Source organism: Pelodiscus sinensis, chromosome 14 (genome assembly GCF_049634645.1).
Source record: "Pelodiscus sinensis isolate JC-2024 chromosome 14, ASM4963464v1, whole genome shotgun sequence".
Taxonomy (NCBI): domain Eukaryota; kingdom Metazoa; phylum Chordata; order Testudines; family Trionychidae; genus Pelodiscus; species Pelodiscus sinensis.
Genome location: NC_134724.1, coordinates 18942639 through 18963764, shown reverse-complemented (window position 1 = coordinate 18963764; position 21126 = coordinate 18942639). Strand labels below are relative to the sequence as shown.

The 21126-nt window shown below is 43.9% G+C and overlaps 1 protein-coding gene across 2 annotated transcripts in view; it reads left to right on the top strand.

The window, feature by feature from the left end:
• EFL1 (elongation factor like GTPase 1) overlaps positions 1-21126 on the top strand; it is a 190388-nt gene that overhangs the window by 37116 nt on the left and 132146 nt on the right. For both annotated transcript variants that reach the window (XM_006139255.4, XM_075897120.1), the window contains exons 13-14: positions 12894-13045; positions 16772-16950. In XM_006139255.4, the coding sequence (XP_006139317.2) occupies positions 12894-13045; positions 16772-16950 (331 nt within the window). The remainder of the gene's footprint in view (positions 1-12893; positions 13046-16771; positions 16951-21126) is intronic.

Sequence of the window (21126 nt, the reverse complement as noted above, 5' to 3'; positions counted from 1 at the left end):
AAAGGTTGGTGTATACTTGAACTATTAATGCTTTCATTTTCCTGTCTGATTTTCCCTAAAGATTATAATTAAAGAAATATAAACAGTTACAATATGCTACAATTTAACTAACAACATTGCAAATGCATTTAATCAAAAGAACATTTATAAACCTCTATAGCCATGGTGTCCAACCAGTTCACTGTAGCAAACTAGCCACACTCTACCGGACAAATAGCCACACCCAACCGACCAAATACCCACATGTGGCTAGTGGCTAGCTTGTTGGACACCACGGCTCTAAAATATGTGAAAACTCTTCTTGTGGGTAAATTGATGTTTGGCTTTAAAGGGTTTTGTGCTTTGTAATACAGCTACATTTGTTGCTCTGAGCTAATCTGTTCCTGATTTGCATTTGTGGTTTGCTCGGGACCTTATTTAAGTAATTTTTAGCAATGAGCACTGACCCTATTTAGTTGATGATCCTATCAGAATTACAGGCTAACATTTGGGCATGACACCTACTTATATAATTAACAAAGTAAAATATAGTCTTGGAAAAGGGAAAAAATCTTTTTAATGTCTTTGCTTTGAAATAGATTCTTAATTTGTATGGAAACATGTGACATTTGGGTCCAAGTAAAACATATGGAACTGATTGAAGGTACAGTTTGTATTCATGGCTGGAATTTGGATCTCTTTTTTTGGTACAACATAATTGTGAGATTAGAAAGAAATAGTTTGACACTCTACAAATATATTACTGAAGCATTGTTTATTTTATTTATCACTGTGATGTTCATTCTAGGGATGTTAACTATCAGTTATTTTACTAGTCGCATAGTCGATGGAATTTCCATTGACTATTCGACTAGTCGATAGGCAGTTCCGCATTCCTCCTTTGAAATGTACAAGAGCCCCTATTGGAGCCCAATAGGGGCTCTTGTACATTTCAAAGGAGGAATGCGGAACTCTGCATGCAGCTTGGGGCCAACAGGAAGTCCCGCTGACTCTGGGCTGCATGTGGGCTGACCCCAGGTTCCATGCTGCACTGCCGATTTGAAATGCCACGCAGGACCTGGGGTCAGCTGGGAACTCCCCAGCTGATCCTGGCTCTGCGTGGCCTTTTCACGGAACCTGGGATCAGCTGGGGATTCCCCAGCTGATCCTGGGTTCTTCAGAAATGCCGTGTGGAGCCCAGGATCAGCTGAGGAGTCCCAGCTGACTCTGGCCTTCACTCGGTGCTACCATCTTGAAATGCCGCCTCGGCATTTCAAAGGGGTAGCACCGCACAGCTGAGCCCAGGATCAGCTGTGAGGCATTGCTGCTTTGAGGTGCCCCTTCTTCACTCCCTTTTGCTGCCTCTATCTGACATATTCCTTATTCTACTCTCATATCTACTCATGAATATTCCCTATTCTACTCACATATCTATCTGACAGAGGCAGCAAGGGAGGGGAGGGGGAATCGATTAGTCAGCTAGTCGACTAGTCAACTAGTCCTTAACATCCTTGGTTCATTAATGACACCTAGATCTGTGTCCTTCATTTGCTAAAGCATGTGAAAACTTTCTTGAGATTAGACTATTTGTCGGCTTCCTGCCACACTTCTTTATTACCACACTCCTCAAGGCTCTACTTGTCTAAACCTTGCCATGCAGGTAGCAATCAGTGAACCGGAATGCTCCACAGATATCTTTCGCTCTTGCTGTGGCACTTACAGAAATTAAGTTTGTGCGTCCTTAAAAGAGAGAGTGTACACTCTAGCTTGCTCAGTTAGCAGAAGAGTCACACTTCACAATAATACACAGAATTGAGAATAACAATGGATAGAATCATAGAATCATAGAATAATAGGACTGGAAGGGACCTCAAGAGGTCATCGAGTCCAGCCCCCCGCCCTCAAGGCAGGACCAAGCTCCACCTACACCATCCCTGACAGATGTCTATCTAACCTGTTCTTAAATATCTCCAGAGAGGAAGATTCCACCACCTCCCTTGGCAATTTATTCCAATATTTGACCACCCTGACAGTTAGGAATTTTTTCCTAATGTCCAATCTAAACCTCCCTTGCTGCACTTTAAGCCCATTACTCCTTGTCCTGTCCTCAGAAACCAAGAGGAACAAATTTTCTCCTTCCTCCTTGTGACACCCTTTTAGATATTTGAAAACCGCTATCATGTCCCCCCTTAATCTTCTTTTTTCCAAACTAAACAAGCCCAGTTCATGAAGCCTGGCTTCATAGGTCATGTTCTCTAGACCTTTAATCATTCTTGTCGCTCTTCTCTGTACCCTTTCCAATTTCTCCACATCTTTCCTGAAATGTGGCGCCCAGAACTGGACACAGTACTCCAGCTGAGGCCTAACTAGTGCAGAGTAGAGCGGCAGAATGACTTCACGAGTTTTGCTTACAACACACCTGTTGATACAACCTAGAATCATATTTGCTTTTTTGGCAACAGCATCACACTGTTGACTCATATTCAACTTGTGGTCCACTATGACCCCTAGATCCCTTTCTGCCATGCTCCTTCCTAGACAGTCGCTTCCCATCTTGTATGTATGGAACTGATTGTTCCTTCCTAAGTGGAGCACTTTGCATTTCTCTTTATTAAACCTCATCCTGTTTACCTCTGACCATTTCTCTAACTTGCTAAGGTCATTTTGAATTATGTCCCTATCCTCCAAAGAAGTCGCAACCCCACCCAGTTTGGTATCATCCGCAAACTTAATAAGCGTACTGTCTATCCCAATATCTACATCATTGATGAAGATATTGAACAGTACGGGTCCCAAAACAGACCCTTGCGGAACTCCACTTGTTATCCCTTTCCAGCAGGATTTAGAACCGTTAACAACAACTCTCTGACTACGGTTATCCAGCCAATTATGCACCCACCTTATCGTGGCCCTATCTAAGTTATATTTGCCTAGTTTATCAATAAGAATATCATGCGAGACCGTATCAAATGCCTTACTAAAGTCTAGGTATATGACATCCACCGCTTCTCCCTTATCCACAAGGCTCGTTATCTTATCAAAGAAAGCTATCAGATTAGTTTGGCATGACTTGTTCTTCACAAACCCATGCTGGCTATTCCCTATCACTTTATTACCTTCCAAGTGTTTGCATAGGATTTCCTTAATTACCTGCTCCATTATCTTCCCTGGGACAGACGTTAAACTGACCGGTCTGTAGTTTCCTGGGTTGTTCTTATTCCCCTTTTTATAGATGGGCACAATATTTGCCCTTTTCCAGTCTTCTGGAATCTCCCCTGTCTGCCATGATTTTTCAAAGATCATAGCTAAAGGCTCAGATACCTCCTCTATCAGCTCCTTGAGTATCCTGGGATGCATTTCATCAGGACCTGGTGACTTGCTAACATCTAACTTTCCTAAGTGACTTTTAACTTGTTCTTTGTGAATCCTATCTTCTAAACCTACCCTCTCTCTGCTTGTATTCACTACGTTAGGCACACCTCCAGACTTCTCGGTGAAGACCGAAACAAAGAAGTCATTGAGCATCTCCGCCATTTCCAAGTTTCCTGTTACTGCTTCTCCCTCCTCACTAAGCAGTGGGCCTACGCTGTCCTTGGTCTTCCTCTTGCTTTTAATGTATTTATAAAAAGTCTTCTTGTTTCCCTTTATGCCTGTAGCTAGTTTGATCTCATTTTGTGCCTTTGCCTTTCTAATCTTGCCCCTGCATTCCCGTGTTGCTTGCCTATATTCATCCTTTGTTAGTTGTCCTAGTTTCCATTTTTTATATGACTCCTTTTTTATTTTGAGATCGTGCAAGATCTCCTTGTTAAGCCAAGCTGGTCTTTTGCCATATTTTCTATCTTTCCTACACAGCGGAATTGTTTGCTTTTGGGCCCTTAACAACGTCCCTTTGAAATACTTCCAACTCTCCTCAGTTGTTTTTCCCTTCAGTCTTGCTTCCCATGGGACCTTACCTACAAGTTGTCTGAGCTTATCAAAATCTGCCTTCCTGAAATCCATTACCTCAATTGTGCTGGTCTCCCTTCTACCTTTCCTTAAGATCATGAACTCTATTATTTCGTGATCACTGTCCCCTATACTGTCTTCCACTTTCAAGTTCTCAACTAGTTCCTCCCTATTTGTTAAAACCAAATCCAGAACAGCTTCTCCTCTGGTAGCTTTTTCAACCTTCTGAAACAGAAAGTTGTCTCCAATGCAGTCCAGAAACTTATTGGATAGCCTGTGCCTCGCTGTGTTAGTTTCCCAACATATGTCTGGATAGTTGAAGTCCCCCATCACCACCAAATCTTGGGCTTTGGATAGTTTTGTTAATTGTTTAAAAAAGGCCTCATCCACCTCTTCCACCTGGCTAGGTGGCCTGTAGTAGACTCCTAGCATGATATCACCCTCGTTTTTTACCCCTTTTAGCTTAACCCAGAGACTCTCTACACAGCTATCTCCTACATTCATCTCCACTTCAGTCCAAGTGTGTACATTTTTAATATACAAGGCAACCCCTCCTCCCTTTTTTCCCTGTCTGTCCTTCCTGAGCAAGCCGTACCCTTCCATACCAACATTCCAATCATGCGTCCCATCCCACCAGGTTTCTGTAATACCAATGATATCATAGTTGTATTTATTGGTTAGCAATTCCAGTTCTTCCTGCTTATTACCCATACTTCTCGCATTTGTATATAGGCATCTAAGATACTGATTTGATCTTGCCTCCCTGTTGTGCCCTGACCCTCCTTTCTCCTTGCCATTATAGGCCGTAGTCCCCCCCATTTCCAACCCATCTCCCAGTCCCACACATGCAGCACTTACCTGTGGGCTTTGCTCACCTGCCCCCAACAAACCTAGTTTAAAGCCCTCATTAATAAAGAACAGATATTAAAGAACTGGTATGGTTACAAAAAAACAAAAAATAATGCATGCTATCTAGTGTCTGAAATTCAGCAGATTATAATCTTGGCCTCAGGCAATTTCTGACTTGAGTCTAGCTGGTTAGAAGATTTACCTTTCACAGATTCCAATGGCTCTTGTCTCTTTTGTCCCTTAAGTGATGAGTAACTCAAATGTCTTTTGGCTCTGCTTATATTCATCCAAATTCCATTGTCTCTGCTTCAAGATCCAAGAAGTTGGTCTGGATGCAAACTCTGTTGCCCAGCATGTTTACCTAGCTATCTCCTCTGCCACTTGTTAGCTTTGTTTACTTTATATGTAAATATACTTGTCTTATTCTCTGCTTATAATCAGATTGGTCAGACAGGTAAAGTTATATTCGTTTGTCTAGTCTGTCAGGCTTGATGTATGGGCTGCTTCCCAAACCAATTTAAAGAACATATTTCCAGCACAAATATATAAGTATTTGACCTGTCAAAGCTGTTCCCCACTCTGGCATTCTGAGTGCAGAAGGTGAGGGCCCTCAAGAGACTTTTAAAACATCTTGCCACTAAAAGCTTATGTTTAAAAACTCTCCAAAGTCACGGATTCCTGGCCTTTCCTTGGTATTGCTACCACCACCCAAATGCAAAAAACTCCTTTGAGAACTCAGGAAGACTCATTTGGGAATTTCTCCTGTGGGGTACTCTCAAGCTCTTTAACCCTCCTTCTGGAGAGAGATTGAAAAGCTAATTTTTCATAATAGTTGACTTTGCAGTCTTAAGCACACACACACAGAACCTCCTGCCTTCTAGGACACAGGAATCATATCATGGTCTTTAAAAAGTGATTTTTATTAACAAAAGAAAAAAACATACTTGGTGAAACATTATTTGATTGTTAGGTGTTAGAGTAATTGAAAAAAGAAAGATTAAATATAGAGAATTGTTTCCCTGGGATTCAGTTTGGGGAGTTACAGTGAAATGGGGGTAATTTACATGTGCTCAGCATAGAGAAGTCCAACAAACCCCAAAATAAAGAAAATAGCCTGATTGCATCTGACTAAACATTCCCTATTCTACTCACATATTTGTTGTTCTAAGATTTAGTCCGTCCTTATGTGAGGATATTGCTTAATCCTCCATGCCTGTTTTCCTGGCATAACTCATGTCTCCCAGGCTCTCTTCTGGTCACATAAAGACTGGAACAAGAAGGTCACTACTTCCCATTTAAAAACTCACACTGTTTTCATTGGCTTTCTTGGCTTCCTGCCAACTCATTTTCTGCTTCCTTAGCATTCCTGGAGACTCTCTAGAACTGTGGTCACCAACCAGTAGATCGTGATCTACCGGTAGATCTCAGGGGCTCTAAGAGTAGCTCTTGAGCCCTCTCTGAACTGCGCGCCTGCGCAGTACATTTGCATTAGATTTCCTCATTTGAGGAGCAGCTACTCACCGAGCAATAACACAGGTGAGTAGCTGTGAGGAATGGTGGAGCTGGAAGGTCGGGAGGGCTGAAACACCCCAGCCAGCTGACTGTGGCTTTCAGCTGAGAGAGGCTGCCCCCGCGCTCCAGGTGATTGGCGGCTTCTCCTCTGCGCCTGCCCACGTGGAGCTTGGTGCATGCTGGCTGAGCGCCATGGCCAGCTGGCCAGGCAGCCACTTCTCTTCCCTCCAGCCCGGCTGCCCTGTGCTCAGCCCAGGGAGGCTGCGTCTAGCTCCAGCTGTGCTGGAGCAAGCTTCTTGGGAAGCCGCCCGATCAGCCTCCTCTGGGCTGAAGGCCACAGCCAGCTGGTCAGGCAGCTTCTTCTCTGCAGCAGCCCACATGGAGCGTGATGCACCCTGGCTGAGCACCACTTCCAAATGTTGAAAAACCTCTTCCAAATGTTGGAAAACCCTTTTTTAAAAAAGCAGCAGAATAAGGATTGGGGATAGCAAGTGATGGAGAGGAGGAGAATAGAGAGGGTGGGGCTTCAAGGAAGGGGCGGAGCTTCAAGGAAGGGGCGGGGCGGTAGATCTTGGCTTGGTCTGTCATTTAAAAAGTGATCTTGGGTGTAAAAAGGTTGGAGACCACTGCTCTAGGACCCACTGTCTATGGTTTTAACCCTTGCAGGCAAGACAATTAGGGTTAGGTTTCAAGAGTTTCATCACTTGGAAAAATACTTTAGTTAACTGAATGGCTGGAATGTCCAGAAAGAGTATTACTCTCCCATTCATCACAGCACCCAATCCTTAAATACATCACTCAGTGGTTTTTGGAACCAGTGTGCTAACAGTTTACATATGATAACTTACATGATGACTTCTAGATACTTATTATGACAACAGTATGTTGGAGATAATAAGGGTGCCCGGATTGATATAAGCGACAGTGTGGTGGGCCCTCTACCAGTTGCCAGTAGGAGACTTTTAGGGCCACAATCACACATTTATAGTTTCCCTTGCATACTAATCATAGTTCATATATGAAGCATACTAATACTTTTCTATATGATACTCTGTAGCTTATTATTGAATTTTGAGATCTATATCTTAAAATTAAATTTAATGATGGCTGCTATACAAGACAACATGGGGAAATTGTTCAGTTCACCTTTTTGGTCTCATCTTTATAAGACTTCTGGTTTATGTTTCATGAAATACTAATTGTAGATTTTTAGTTGGTTGGTTTATTGTTCTACGCATATCTGCTCCAAGCTGTCTAGAATTTCTAGTTGTCTAGCAGGACAGAAAATTATTTTTATTACTATGTTCTAAATTATGATGAATTAAAATTGTTCTTATAATTTCAGCTTTTTTAAGGTGTTGTTGAATACAGCCAGTTTAGTGGGTATTAATTCATGATTGGGATATGAGCATTGTGTCCTTTTGGAGTCCCTGTATTTTATGGATTGGACTCGGACTGACAAATATGTTCTGAAGTTAAGAAGGGATAGAAAAACCATTCGGTCATGTCTGTGCACTAAAATTCAATTAATAGAATCTGCACTTGTGAGTTTTGTGTGAAGGATGCTATTCAACTAATGTTTAGAGTACTTCTTACCAAGCTTTTATGGGTTAGACTGAGTCACAAAGAGCATAATCATGAAGCACTCTATATGGCATTAGCACAGGACTTCATGGAATTTCCTCAGGGTTATGGATTTTTATAAAAGGCAGGTTCCAACTTAGACAAGATTTTGCTTATGTCCATGACTTCATGGAAGTTAAACAATTGAAAGATAAATTGGAGATGTGTTGCTGCAATTAGGGATGGTAAATGGCATTTAATCAACTAATCGACAAGTCAATAGAATTTCCATTGACTAGTCGATTAGTTGACAAGGGGAAGAAACTGCAGAGCTGCAGCAGGGTTAGCTCTTGGAACTGGGAATTAATTCTGTTGCAGCTCTGCCTTTTAAATACATGTAAAAGGCTGATGTACAGTGAGGGGAACCGGGTGAGAGCCAGGACAGCTTAGAAGCGCCGCATGCTTCTTGCAGGAGGAGACTTCCCCCATCCCCAAGCTCTGATTGGGGTGCAAGGAGTGCACAAAGTCTCCTCCTGTCCTCCTCCCAAACCCTGATTGGCTTGGGGGTGAGAGATGAGGGGGAGTGTGCAAAGTCTTCTCCCCCCACTAGGGACACAGGCACTTAGAGGGAACTGCTAGCTGTTCAGAACAACTGGTGTATTTCTCTGGGGCGAGTGGGGGCAAAGACTTCCTGCTTTTCCTCACCCCAGCACCAATCAGGGTCTATGGGCAGGGAAGCACGGAAGTGTCCTGGCCCCTCCCCCTCCTCCTGAAGCCACACCGGGGTGGCCTGGGGACAAATCAAACATTTTTGAAATGGCCCCCAGGTTAAAAATTATTGCCCACCCCTGCCTTAGACAGTTCAGTTTCTGTTTGTCTCCTTTCCCCCTCTTTAACATTAGATTAATAGCACGTTCTTATCTCAGTATAACTGGCACCAAACAACTCCTAAAATTCATTTTTACAGAGTATAGGTTAAGTTTGTTGTTTTCTGTCTGTTCCTGGACAACAAATAGGCCCACATGGGACCATTTCTAAGGGTAGGGCAGTTCTTGTTTATAATGACCCTGTTGCTCTTTTTCCATTCAACCGCACCAATGACTGATTGACTAATAGGCATGAGCAATGTCTTGATCAGAAATCTAGTCCAGCTTCTGGGAAAGAGGAGGGTGCTGGTTTTTGCACTAGAGTGTGTATGGAAGTGTACCTTTAGTATTAACCACTGATCAAATGACTACCGTATTTTCCGGCGTATAAGGCGACTGTGCGTATAAGACGACCCCCTAATTTTCTAGTTAAAACATAGGTTTTCGTCTTATACTCGCCGTATAAGACTACCTCCCCTTAAGAGGCCAACCGGCAGCGCCCCAGCACCCCTCCACCTCCCCGGCTTTGCTCCCGGTGTCCCTGGTCTGCTGGAGACAGTCCCCAGCAGACCAGGGGCACCGGGAGCAAAGCCGCAGCAGCGACGGGGTCCCGCGCCTCTGAGGCTTTGCCAGAGCAAAGCCTCAGAAGCGCGGCACCCCGCCGCCGCTTCGGCTTTGCTCCCGGTGCCTCTGGTCTGCTGGGGACTGTCTCCAGCAGACCAGGGACACCGGGAGCAAAGCCTCTGAGGATGCCGGCAGCGGGACAGCTGCGGCGCGTCTGGGCTGCCCCGCTGCCGGCTTCCCCCGAGGCTTTGCAAAGCCGCGGAGGGGCTCAGGCAGCGGGGCAGCCCAGGTGCGCCTGGGCTGCCCCGCTGCCAGAGCCCCTCCGCGGCTTTGCTCCGCATCTTCCTGGTCTGCAGTCCAGGGAGACACGGAGCAGCTTTTCTCGCCCCGGAGTACACGGGCGGCAGGACTGCGAGGTCCCGCAGTCCGTGTCCTCCGGGGCGAGAAAAGCCCCGTTCGTACCTGCAAGTCGGGGAGTGCCTGTATACCCGGCGTATAAGACGACCCCTGATTTTTGGGGGATGTTTTTTAGCATAAAAAGTCATCTTATACACTGGAAAATACGGTATATCTAATAAAGCTGCACTCTCTTAAGAGAGAAATGTAACTTTAACTCTGCAGTTCTTGGGTCCTTCCACATACACCTCCTTATTTTCCCTCCAGCAATAGCAGTTGGTTTTACACAGTGCTCACAAATGTGACCGATTGGGATTGGGCTTACATATACTTGATTAAAAGCTTGTGGGGATACGCACAACATTTTCAGATGAAACATTCTCTGTCAGGAGCTGCATTTTTATATCATACATTATTATACAAAAGGTAATGCACAAGGGTCCATGCACAGTTACTGGTGGCTAATATCTTCTGACAACAGAAAGCATATTTGACAAACTCACAAAAGAAAGGAAACAAAAGGTTAAATAACATAGCACTATATACCCTCTTCTCCGGCACCAGAAGACACACAGCAGCTTTACCACAATTATCGTACACTACAGCCCATGCACTGCAAACTTAACTCTGTCCCCCAAGGGTTTCCAGCTGTCCAGCACCTCCTTTAGCTTCTTGTCTCTATCTTAGTTACTTATTTGGCCCATTTTATCATAAAATCTGAGCATTTCAAAATCATATTCTTTCAACATCATGTGAGTTAGCTCAGTTTTAAAAAAATCTCTTTTGAAGCTGAGATTAAGCATGAAAAAAGCATGAGAAATTTTAGTCAGAGTAAAAGTTAAGCAAGTCATAAGTACCTTTGCAACCTTAAAAATACTACTGACTACTTATTATTTCTATGTAAGTAATCCAATACATTGAATATTTAAATCTTAAAAATCTAATACAGGTATTTACTCATTCCTTGATTAATATATTGGGCAAAGTTAATAGTTCCTTACTAGAATGTATTTTTAATAAACATAAAGTTTAATAAACCATAAATTTATCTTGAAAAATCTTAACCATTTTATCTTGGAATATATGAGTTTGAAATACCTGTCCTGAATACTGTAGTGCAATGTCTTAATCTTAGCATGGAATGCTTCATTCCAGAGAGGCAGAAAAGAAAATCTGAAGAGACTGAAAGGTCATCAAAAAAGCAGGAGTTGAAAAGGAGAAGGTTGATTTTTTTCTCTCCACCCTTCTTTACAAACATTCCACAGCTGAAAGTCAATAGATTGCTTCTGAGCTGCCTACAATAGAATAAACAAAGCAGTGGGTAGTGTGCTTTACCCAAAAGATCTGATGGATTTCCAAGCTAAAGCCTACTCGATAATAATTCAGTGAATGCTTTATGTTGGTTGTACACATTGTAACATTAGGTTTTTCATGACTTAAATTTTAACTTGCAGTGGAGCATGTATGTAACTACAGGGGAGTCAGTGACAGCATGACAGTGACTCCTATTAAGTAAGCAATGCTTAATTGCACTAGCTGAGCACTGGGTAGTCTGGGTCATGAGGATTTTCTATGATTGGTGGGATTGGGACCGAAGGCTCCTCGTCCTGCTCTCCTTCCTTCTTTCAGTCTTTCCTGTGCAATTTCAGTTCTCTTCCTGACCACTCCATTTCCAGCAGATTCCTGTTCTTGGAGAGTTGGTGGTCTGGTGGGTGACCCAGTATTTGTTCAAATTTGCTTTCACCTCTTTGATTTTGCCAACTAGGGAAAAGTAGGCCTTAACATCAAAATATAAATGGTCATTAGTATGTTTATAGATGAAGTGTCTGATATGCATTAATCTTGTGTTCTGCTTCCTTTTGCTGTGGCTCATCTCATCTTTCCTCTACTTCCCGAAGGATAGCTTGATGTTGAGCCTCTGGTATCATATCTTTTAAGAGCTGTCACTCCCAGCTCTCTTTTGCCTCCTTTTCTTCCTAACTGGTCTTTCCAGCTTTTTGTACGCACTGTAGGGATGTTAAAATGTGTTTATTTGTGTACAGTAATTCCTCATTTAACAAGTGCCCGCTTAACATGTTTTCGTGATAGCACGAATTTTTTTTTAGGGAACGTTTTTTGAATTACACGACCGTCCCTGGAATAACATGATTTCCCCAGCTGACCCGTTGCCAGCAGCTGTGCGGGGCTTCCCCCGCCGCCCTGCAAAGTGTCAGAAGGTGTGCCGCTCACCATGCCATCCCCCTGATTCCCCCTCGCCGGACGCCTTGCCCCCTCTCCTCCGCTCCTGCGTGCAGGCCGGCAGCTGGGTTTCCCCAGCCGGCCCGTTGCCGGTGGCTACATGGGGCTTCCCCCACCTCTCTGCAAAGTGGTGGAGGGTTCGCCGCTCGCCGTGCCATTCCCCGGCAACCCCCCGTCGCTGGACACAGTGCGGGTCCTGGCAGACCCGTCACAGGGGCATACCCCCAACCCAATACACCTCCCCTCTGCTCCCCTTCGCTTCCCCAGAGCCAAACACCTCCCCTCCCTGCTGTAACCCAGTCCCCTTCCTCCCCCAACCTTATGTCTGTGGCAAAACTACCAATGATTTCAGTAAGGCCAGGATTTCACTTGGAGTATTTGTCAGGAATTTTTTAGAAGTTCTCCTTTCAGTGTTTCCTGTTCAGTTTATCAGAGTAAATGGTTTTACCTTAGAGGGCAGGTAAACCAAACAAAATCTTTGTTCTGTTCTGGATAACTTCCAGTATTGGTTTAGAGAATGGATGTATTTACTGATAGTTGGCTTGAACAAATAAAAAATATTTTTTCTTGCTAAGTTGTGTGGTATAAATATTTCTAAACTGCGTGCTTACTCCATTTTATTCTTAGCTACAACTATAGCAAACTAGCATGTGATCCCAATTATCGTGACTGTTACCAAGTCACTGCTCACCAAAAGAGTGATAATTCTCAAAACAGTTACACACATGATGGGTTTGTTTTAACACAAGTATCAGCAGAAATATTGCAAAATATATAGATTCTTCCTGGATGTAGCAGAAGAATGGGATATTTTATTACTGCTTTAAAAACTACTCAGAATACTTCACTAACAAACCTTGAATTTATTTTAGAAATTTAAATTCATTTTTGTCTGTCACAAATATAATATTGTAGTTTCTTTGTCTTTATTGGAAAATGAATGGTGGTTTCCAAATGTTAATGATTTTAAATGGTCTGTAGGCCTTTAACACAAGAAGAAATTGCTCAAAGACGTGAGCTTGCAAGACAAAGACATGCAGAAAAATTGATAGCCAGTCAAGTGCAAGAACTACCAGTACAAGTTCTTTCTGGAAATGAATCTGAATTGACTGTGAAGACTGGTGAGACAAAAGGTACAGTACTTCTTAGGACTGTCTTTTGTCACCCATTTTTCTCATAGGTAAAGACTTTGTTTTTATTACAGTGGTGCTTATGAGTCAGTTGAGAACAGGACCTGATCAGTCTGTATATGCATAGTACAAATATAGAGTAAGAAGAGACAGTACCTCCTCAGAGTTTACAGTCTGAATAGACAAGCTTGACCAGGGGTGGCCACCCAGTTAGACACAAAGAGCCAAAAGAGCTGTGGATAGTAGTGCAAAGAGCCACACATCCCTCCCCCAGAGCAAGGCACCCCTAACCCCCTCCCTAACCCAATGCCCTCCCCCTGATCCAGGCCCCCCACCTCTCCCTACTCTAATCAAATGCCATATCCCTCCCACAGAGCCAGGCAACCCCAGGTCCCTCCCATTCTAACCCAATGCCTGGGTCTCACCGGAGCTGTATGGAGGCAGGAAAAGGGAATAAGGGAATTTGTGTGCAGCCATCTTGGTCTTCTTAACAAGAGAGCAAGAGTCAGGCTAAGTCTGTGGCCTGACAACACAAGATCTGTATTTAGATGCTGCCTTTGCCTCTCGCCTCCATACGGAGATAAGGATAGAATGCTGACTCTGGCAGGGACCTTGAGATAAGGAGCATCTGGGTAGAACTAAAATAACTGTTAGCCATTGGTGTTTGTAATAGGAAGGAGACTAATTGTTACTGTTATTATATGTAATGGACAGTATATAGAATCATAGAATAATAGGACTGGAAGGGACCTCAAGAGGTCATCGAGTCCAGCCCCCCGCCCTCCAGGCAGGACCAAGCTCCATCTACACCATCCCTGACAGATGTCTATCTAACCTGTTCTTAAATATCTCCAGAGAGGGAGATTCCACCACCTCCCTTGGCAATTTATTCCAATATTTGACCACCCTGACAGTTAGGAATTTTTTCCTAATGTCCAATCTAAACCTCCCCTGCTGCACTTTAAGCCCATTACTCCTTGTCCTGTCCTCAGTAACCAAGAGGAACAAATTTTCTCCTTCCTCCTTGTGACACCCTTTTAGATATTTGAAAACCGCTATCATGTCCCCCCTTAATCTTCTTTTTTCCAAACTAAACAAGCCCAGTTCATGAAGCCTGGCTTCATAGGTCATGTTCTCTAAACCTTTAATCATTCTTGTCGCTCTTCTCTGTACCCTTTCCAATTTCTCCACATTTTTCTTGAAATGTGGCGCCCAGAACTGGACACAGTACTCCAGCTGAGGCCTAACTAGCGCAGAGTAGAGCGGCAGAATGACTTCACGAGTTTTGCTTACAAAACACCTGTTGATACAACCTAGAATCATATTTGCTTTTTTTGCAACAGCATCACACTGTTGACTCATATTCAACTGGTGGTCCACTATGACCCCTAGATCCCTTTCCGCCATGCTCCTTCCTAGACAGTCGCTTCCCATCTTGTATGTATGGAACTGATTGTTCCTTCCTAAGTGGAGTACTTTGCATTTCTCTTTATTAAACCTCATCCTGTTTACCTCTGACCATTTCTCTAACTTGCTAAGGTCATTTTGAATTATGTCCCTATCCTCCAAAGAAGTTGCAACCCCACCCAGTTTGGTATCTTCTGCAAACTTAATAAGCGTACTCTCTATCCCAATATCTACATCATTGATGAAGATATTGAACAGTACGGGTCCCAAAACAGACCCTTGCGGAACTCCACTTGTTATCCCTTTCCAGCAGGATTTAGAACCATTAACAACAACTTTCTGACTACGGTTATCCAGCCAATTATGCACCCACCTTATCGTGGCCCTATCTAAGTTATATTTGCCTAGTTTATCGATAAGAATATCATGCGAGACCGTATCAAATGCCTTACTAAAGTCTAGGTATATGACATCCACTGCTTCTCCCTTATCCACAAGGCTCGTTATCCTATCAAAGAAAGCTATCAGATTAGTTTGGCATGACTTGTTCTTCACAAACCCATGCTGGCTATTCCCTATCACTTTATTACCTTCCAAGTGTTTGCATTTGATTTCCTTAATTACCTGCTCCATTATCTTCCCTGGGACAGACGTTAAACTGACCGGTCTGTAGTTTCGTGGGTTGTTCTTATTCCCCTTTTTATAGATGGGCACAATATTTGCCCTTTTCCAGTCTTCTGGAATCTCCCCTGTCTGCCATGATTTTTCAAAGATCATAGCTAAAGGCTCAGATACCTCCTCTATCAGCTCCTTGAGTATCCTGGGATGCATTTCATCAGGACCTGGTGACTTGCTGACATCTAACTTTCCTAAGTGATTTTTAACTTGTTCTTTGTGTATCCTATCTTCTAAACTTACCCTCTCTCTGCTTGTAGTATTCACTACATTAGGCACACCTCCAGACTTCTCGGTGAAGACCGAAACAAAGAAGCCATTGAGCATCTCCACCATTTCCAAGTTTCCTGTTACTGCTTCTCCCTCCTCACTAAGCAGTGGGCCTACCCTGTCCTTGGTCTTCCTCTTGCTTTTAATGTATTTATAAAAGGTCTTCTTGTTTCCCTTTATAACTGCTTCATAATTGCCTGTATTCGAAGATCTGCCTCGGGGGCAGGGGGGCTTCCTCCCCTGTCTGAACCAGTTTTTCCCTTGCTGTAGCTCGTAATAAAACTGCCTCTGGCTACTTGTTGCTTACAAATGCAGAGTGAGGACTATGTTTTCTTCCACAGTTGCCACCGCCACAGCCACACACTTCTCCCTCCAGCAACTGGGGCGTGTTCACAAAGCGGGCATGCAGCTCCTAACGAGCCATAACCCTGAAAGCCACATTTCTGTGAGCAAAGAGCTGCATGTGGCTTGAGCCACAGGTTGGCCACCACTGAGCTAGACAAAGGGACAGAATACTTAGTGTGCTGGTTTGCAGATACAGTGCAAATGCCAGAAATGTTTGGTTAATTTTAACTTTCTAGGTGTGCTTTAGTGAAGTGGGATTAACTAGTGGGAAAGACAAGGGAGCTGGGTAAAATGGTAAGGTAGGGATAAAGAGGGAGGAAAGCAAAGTAGGGAACTTCAAGGCCAGGTAGAGTGAAGGTGAGGTGAAGAGTATATGAGGAAAGGAATGGGAAATGTTGAAGCAAATAGACAGTCAAATTAGTCAATTACTTTTACTGTTATCTTTATCCTGAATGTGGCTATATGTAAATAGCCTGTGCATGATTTCAGCTAAAGAAAACTTTATAAAAGTGGAAAGAATTTGTTTATAGATGATCTATACCAATCTTCTCCTTCTGAAAGCATTTAATTTGTCTATTTGAAAGAACGTTTGATAGGGGCATTTGGCTTTGTGGTTTTTAGTAATACTTTGAGGACTTGTCTATACTCACACACACATTATATACCTTAAACCCCAGTACAACAATCCTGGTGTGGTTGCAGGTAAGCCAGGATAAAGATGCTTCATACCTGCAGAGATAGTTACACGTAGGCAGGGAAATAAGCTATGGCAGTTGTAAGGCATCTTTTTCCTAAGACAACTGGGTCCACCATAAGAGTTATGCTGCTAAAAATATTTCAGTGTAAAAACGTGGCCCTAACCAAAATAGTCACATCAGTACTTCAAGGCCTGAATATTGAGTCATGATGCCTTTCCTTGCTTTCTCCTTAAGTTTCTTCACAAATGATAGGACACTGATTCGTTGTTGTTTTTCCTCCTCAAGGTGCTACAGAAACTGTGTTTAGACTTCACTGTTCTTTAACTTTGATTAGGTGATGAACAAGAGCTCACTAGCCAAACAGAAAGCATGACCCTAAAAACTGTGAAACAAGAATCAGACAACAAGGAGTCTTTCATTGCTTTTGCTAGAGTGTTCAGTGGTGTGGTGCGAAGAGGGCAAAAGATCTTGGTTCTGGGACCAAAATATGATCCTGCTGAGTCTTTACACAAGGTAAGAGGTGATAGTAAAATGGTACATAATTTGAGATTGTTTCACAACATTGATAATTTTAACAGTTTTTCAAATGCTATTAATCAAATAATAATTTTGGATAATTTTTTTTCAGAAATAATGAAGCAACTTAAAAAATTTTGCCAAAATTTTAGTTTTTATTATAACAAAATTAAGCATTGTGTGCCTAATCCTAGACTGTTAAATGAGGAGCTAGGATTGTCACTTGCATTGTAGCTGTGAGTGGAAATTTAATTATGTATTGGTGGTTTTCTGTGTCATGTATCCTGCTTTTTAGAGTATGTACAAAATCTAAGTATTGAGTGTGTTACTTACTTTAGCTATTTTTCATGTGATTGGTAATACTCCTACATGACTATTTTAGTCAATTCCCTTGTATCTGAATGTTGTATGTTGTCTCAGCGCTAAGTCATTGCTATTATTTAAGTTTTTTGGAGGCTTTTAAATCTGGATTTCTGAACTTTAAATCTATGTAAGATGGGATTTTTACCTTGTGTCTAAGAGGCTTTATATGGATATGTGATTACATCTCTCATAATAAACAGGACTAAGACTGTGCTCTAGGTTAGATTTATGTAGTTATTCTGCAAAGAGCTACAATTATGTTGATATGGGGGAGGGGGATGATGAATTTGTAGTGGATCATCTTTTGATCTTATGGAAAAGTATCTGATGATAACCTTTAGCTTTATGACTATGATAGTTAGCCTTTTCCAGATGTTAGAAATAAGCCAATAGAGTAGTTTAAAGATGACCTGCAAAGTATTTCAAAGAATTTGGGCTTGTACACTTTTTAGCTGCTTGATAGTGATGCAGGCCTGAAAATTTTTGTTTACAGTTTTTGGTGTTTTTAATCTTAGGAATATCAGACTTCTCATCATGTCTAGGTTTTGTTCTGGCTTAAAGTTCTTTCCTCAGTTATTCAGCTTTGACTCTGGTGAGGTCATCAGTTTACTAGTTCTTCAGTCATCTCAGAATCTTCCAAGCTAGACAGAACCTGAATTTCAAATATAAACAGGAAAAAAATGAGTCAGAGATGAATATTCTATCTTTCTCTGCTTCTTTAAAAAGATACAACTCAAGTCCAAATTCTTTTTTCTTTGCAGGTCACCTTTATGTGGCAGAAGGGACAACTGACTACATAAAACTTAATGCGTACAAAATATTTTGGTTTAATTATAAGCTAGTGAAAGGTGCTCAGTTGTGTATAGTTCTGTACTTTCAGATAAATGCATACAGATTTTTGATAAATGCATTTCAGTACATTTTGATTGAATTTAATATGAAAAGGTAAAAGTAGAATTTGATGTAGTTGTCATCATGCAGAGCGCACATAGGCGTTGTCTGAACACACACTTCCACATAGGCAGTATTTCATTAACTTTTTTTTTCTGTTAGTGAACTGCTAGAACCAATGTTCTTTTTTGAGTGCTTGTTCACATCAGTTCCAGTCAGGAGCATGTTAGATATGTGAAAGGTTAATCTGTTGACCGATGCATCACCCTAAGCAGGTGTTGCTTACCAGTTCTGGTTAACTGGTAAACAGTGAGAGCTGGAGCAGGTCCCCACCTGCCACAAGCAGAGAGCTGCTCCTGCCCAGCAGGTGGCCTGCCATCGACAGCCTCTGTCTGTGGGAGTCCGGGCACCCTTCAAGCAGCCCCAGGCCCTGCATCTGGAGCATCCTCTGTCTTCAGGGAGCTCGGGCACCCCACAGATAGCCCCAACCCCTGTATAGGGACTGGGAGCCCACAGAGCCAGAGGCTGCACAGGGCTGAGGGCGGGTCCCATGGGCTGGAGCAGTCCCCAGCTTGGATCCTGCTTAGTCGGTTAAACATTAGAGATAGAGGTCCAAGGCAGTGATCAAGAGGACACGAGTGCGCTTGAGGGTCAAGAGCAGGGATTGTGCACACACCCTGCATTCACTGCGGCAGCAGGAGCACACTCACTGAGCACATTTGCTCTGCTTCCTCATGGTTCCTGACGCTATGGTGAGTGAGTGTGGCCTGACCCTTGCTGTCATCCTATGCCAAGCTCCACTCGTAATCCCCAAGACTGAGTCTTTGGGAGAAAGGGTACAAAGGTGAGGTGAGGGCAGGGTGGTGGTGTGAAGGAGGTAGGCTTGAGGGATGAGGACTGATGAGATGCTCAGATCAGAATGCAAAAATGCTTGCGCCATAGATGGCCTGTGTGTTTGAGACCTGTGGTCAAGAGGATTCTGTACCACCTTTAACCCAGATCCTTGTCCCCAGACAAGTTGGTCACAAGGACTTCGGCCTTTGCACCTCAGATCACTGGGCACACCAGAACCTTCTATGTACAATCACCTGCAACTTTGGGCTAAAGGCAGAAGAGGTTATTATGCCAGAGGTTCCTCAGTTTATATCCCAATGCCATAGACTTTCTTTAGCGTAGCTCTGCCCCTGATAAAAACTATACAGAACTATACCAAAACATGTCAGAATTCAGCATTGTTCCCTCGCACATCACAGGGTGTCAAACACAAGTACTTTATCCCATCTAAAGGCTACGAATATTTGTTCTCACACCCTCAGCCTGCTGCCTTGTGGTCACCGTGGTCCATGAGAAGGAAAGATGGGCAGCAGGGACCAACCCCAAAATTTTGAGAGTCCAATGATTAGACCTTTTTGGTTAAAAGGTCTAGTTGATGCGGGGCATGCAGCTGATGATAGCTAACCAACAACCTGTTCTCAGTAAATACTTCAGCTCATGGGCGTCTTTGTTGAAGTTTAAGGAGCTACCCTATCAGATTGCAGGGCCGAATTCATGGCCAGTATTGATGAAGGGAAAGTCGTGGCATGGACTTCCTTGCAAATTTCCCTAGCTGTGGCAGACTGTGCTGCCTTCACCCTCTCCAAGGTTAGCCATGTGAAAGGACACATGACTACAAGTATCTGTACTGCCTCCCACAGTACAGCAAACCCTGCAGGACTTACCTTTTAAAGGTTCAGGCTTATTGTCAGAGCAATCAGACTCCAAACTGCACAACTTAAGATTCTTGGGCAACCATGAAGTCGTGGGGGACGCATACTCCCCCTGCATCCCTGCATAAAACTACAGCCTCAACAGCAGTGTCCCTACCCTTCCCATCTGAGGGTGCGTCTACAAACGCACCTTAGTTCGAACTAGCGATGCAAATGCAGGCATTCGAAATAGTCAATGAAGCGGGGATTTAAATATCCTGCGCTTCATTAGCATGATCTTGCTGGCACGCTAGTTCGACTCACAGCTGATTTGAACCAGGGAGTCGAACTAGCGCGCCGGCGAGATCATGCTAATGAAGCACGGGATATTTAAATCCCCGCTTCATTGACTATTTCGAATGCCTGCATTTGCATCCCTAGTTCGAACTAGGGTGCAAATGTAGACATACCCTTAGATAGGACTTGTGTTAAAGGAGGGGTAGAAATGGCAGGTACAGACCTTCTCATCCCCAGAAAGGGCCAGGACCCAACCAAACCATTGTCGAGCTCAAAGCAGGCCTTCTGAAGATGTTCCTGAAAACAGTGTTTACCAGCTGTAACATCAGATCCTTCCCTTTGCTTTATGAATCAACTATTCCTCTTCTACAGGCAGTACCCGAGTTACGCGGATCCGACTTACGAACGGGGATTTCTCGCCCGGGAGAACTAGAGCAGCGGGACGCCTGGTCCTGCCGCCCGCCTTCTCCGGGGCGAGAAAAGCTGCTCCCCGTCTCCCTGATCTGCTGGCGGGAGCAAAGCGGCGGAGCACCGGGGGCCGGACCCGCGGCCGCTTCCAGATCAGCTGGAAGCGGCGCGGGTCCAGCCGGGTGCTCCGCCGCTTTGTTCAGCGTCTCCCTGGTCTGCAGACCAGGGAGACGCTGAACAAAGTGGTGGAGCACCCGGGACCGGACCCGCGGCCGCTTCCAGCTGATCTGGAAGCGGCGCGGGTCCAGCTGGGTGCTCCGCCGCTTTGTTCAGCGTCTCCCTGGTCTGCAGACCAGGGAGACGCTGAGCAGAGCGGCGGAGGACCCGGGCCGGACCCGCAGCGCTTTCAGCTGATCTGGAAGCCGCGGGTCTGCCTGGGTCCTCCGTGGCTTGGCTCAGCGTCTCCCTGGTCTGCAGACCAGGGAGACGTGGAGCAAAGCCGCGGAGGACCCGGGCCGGACCGCGGCGC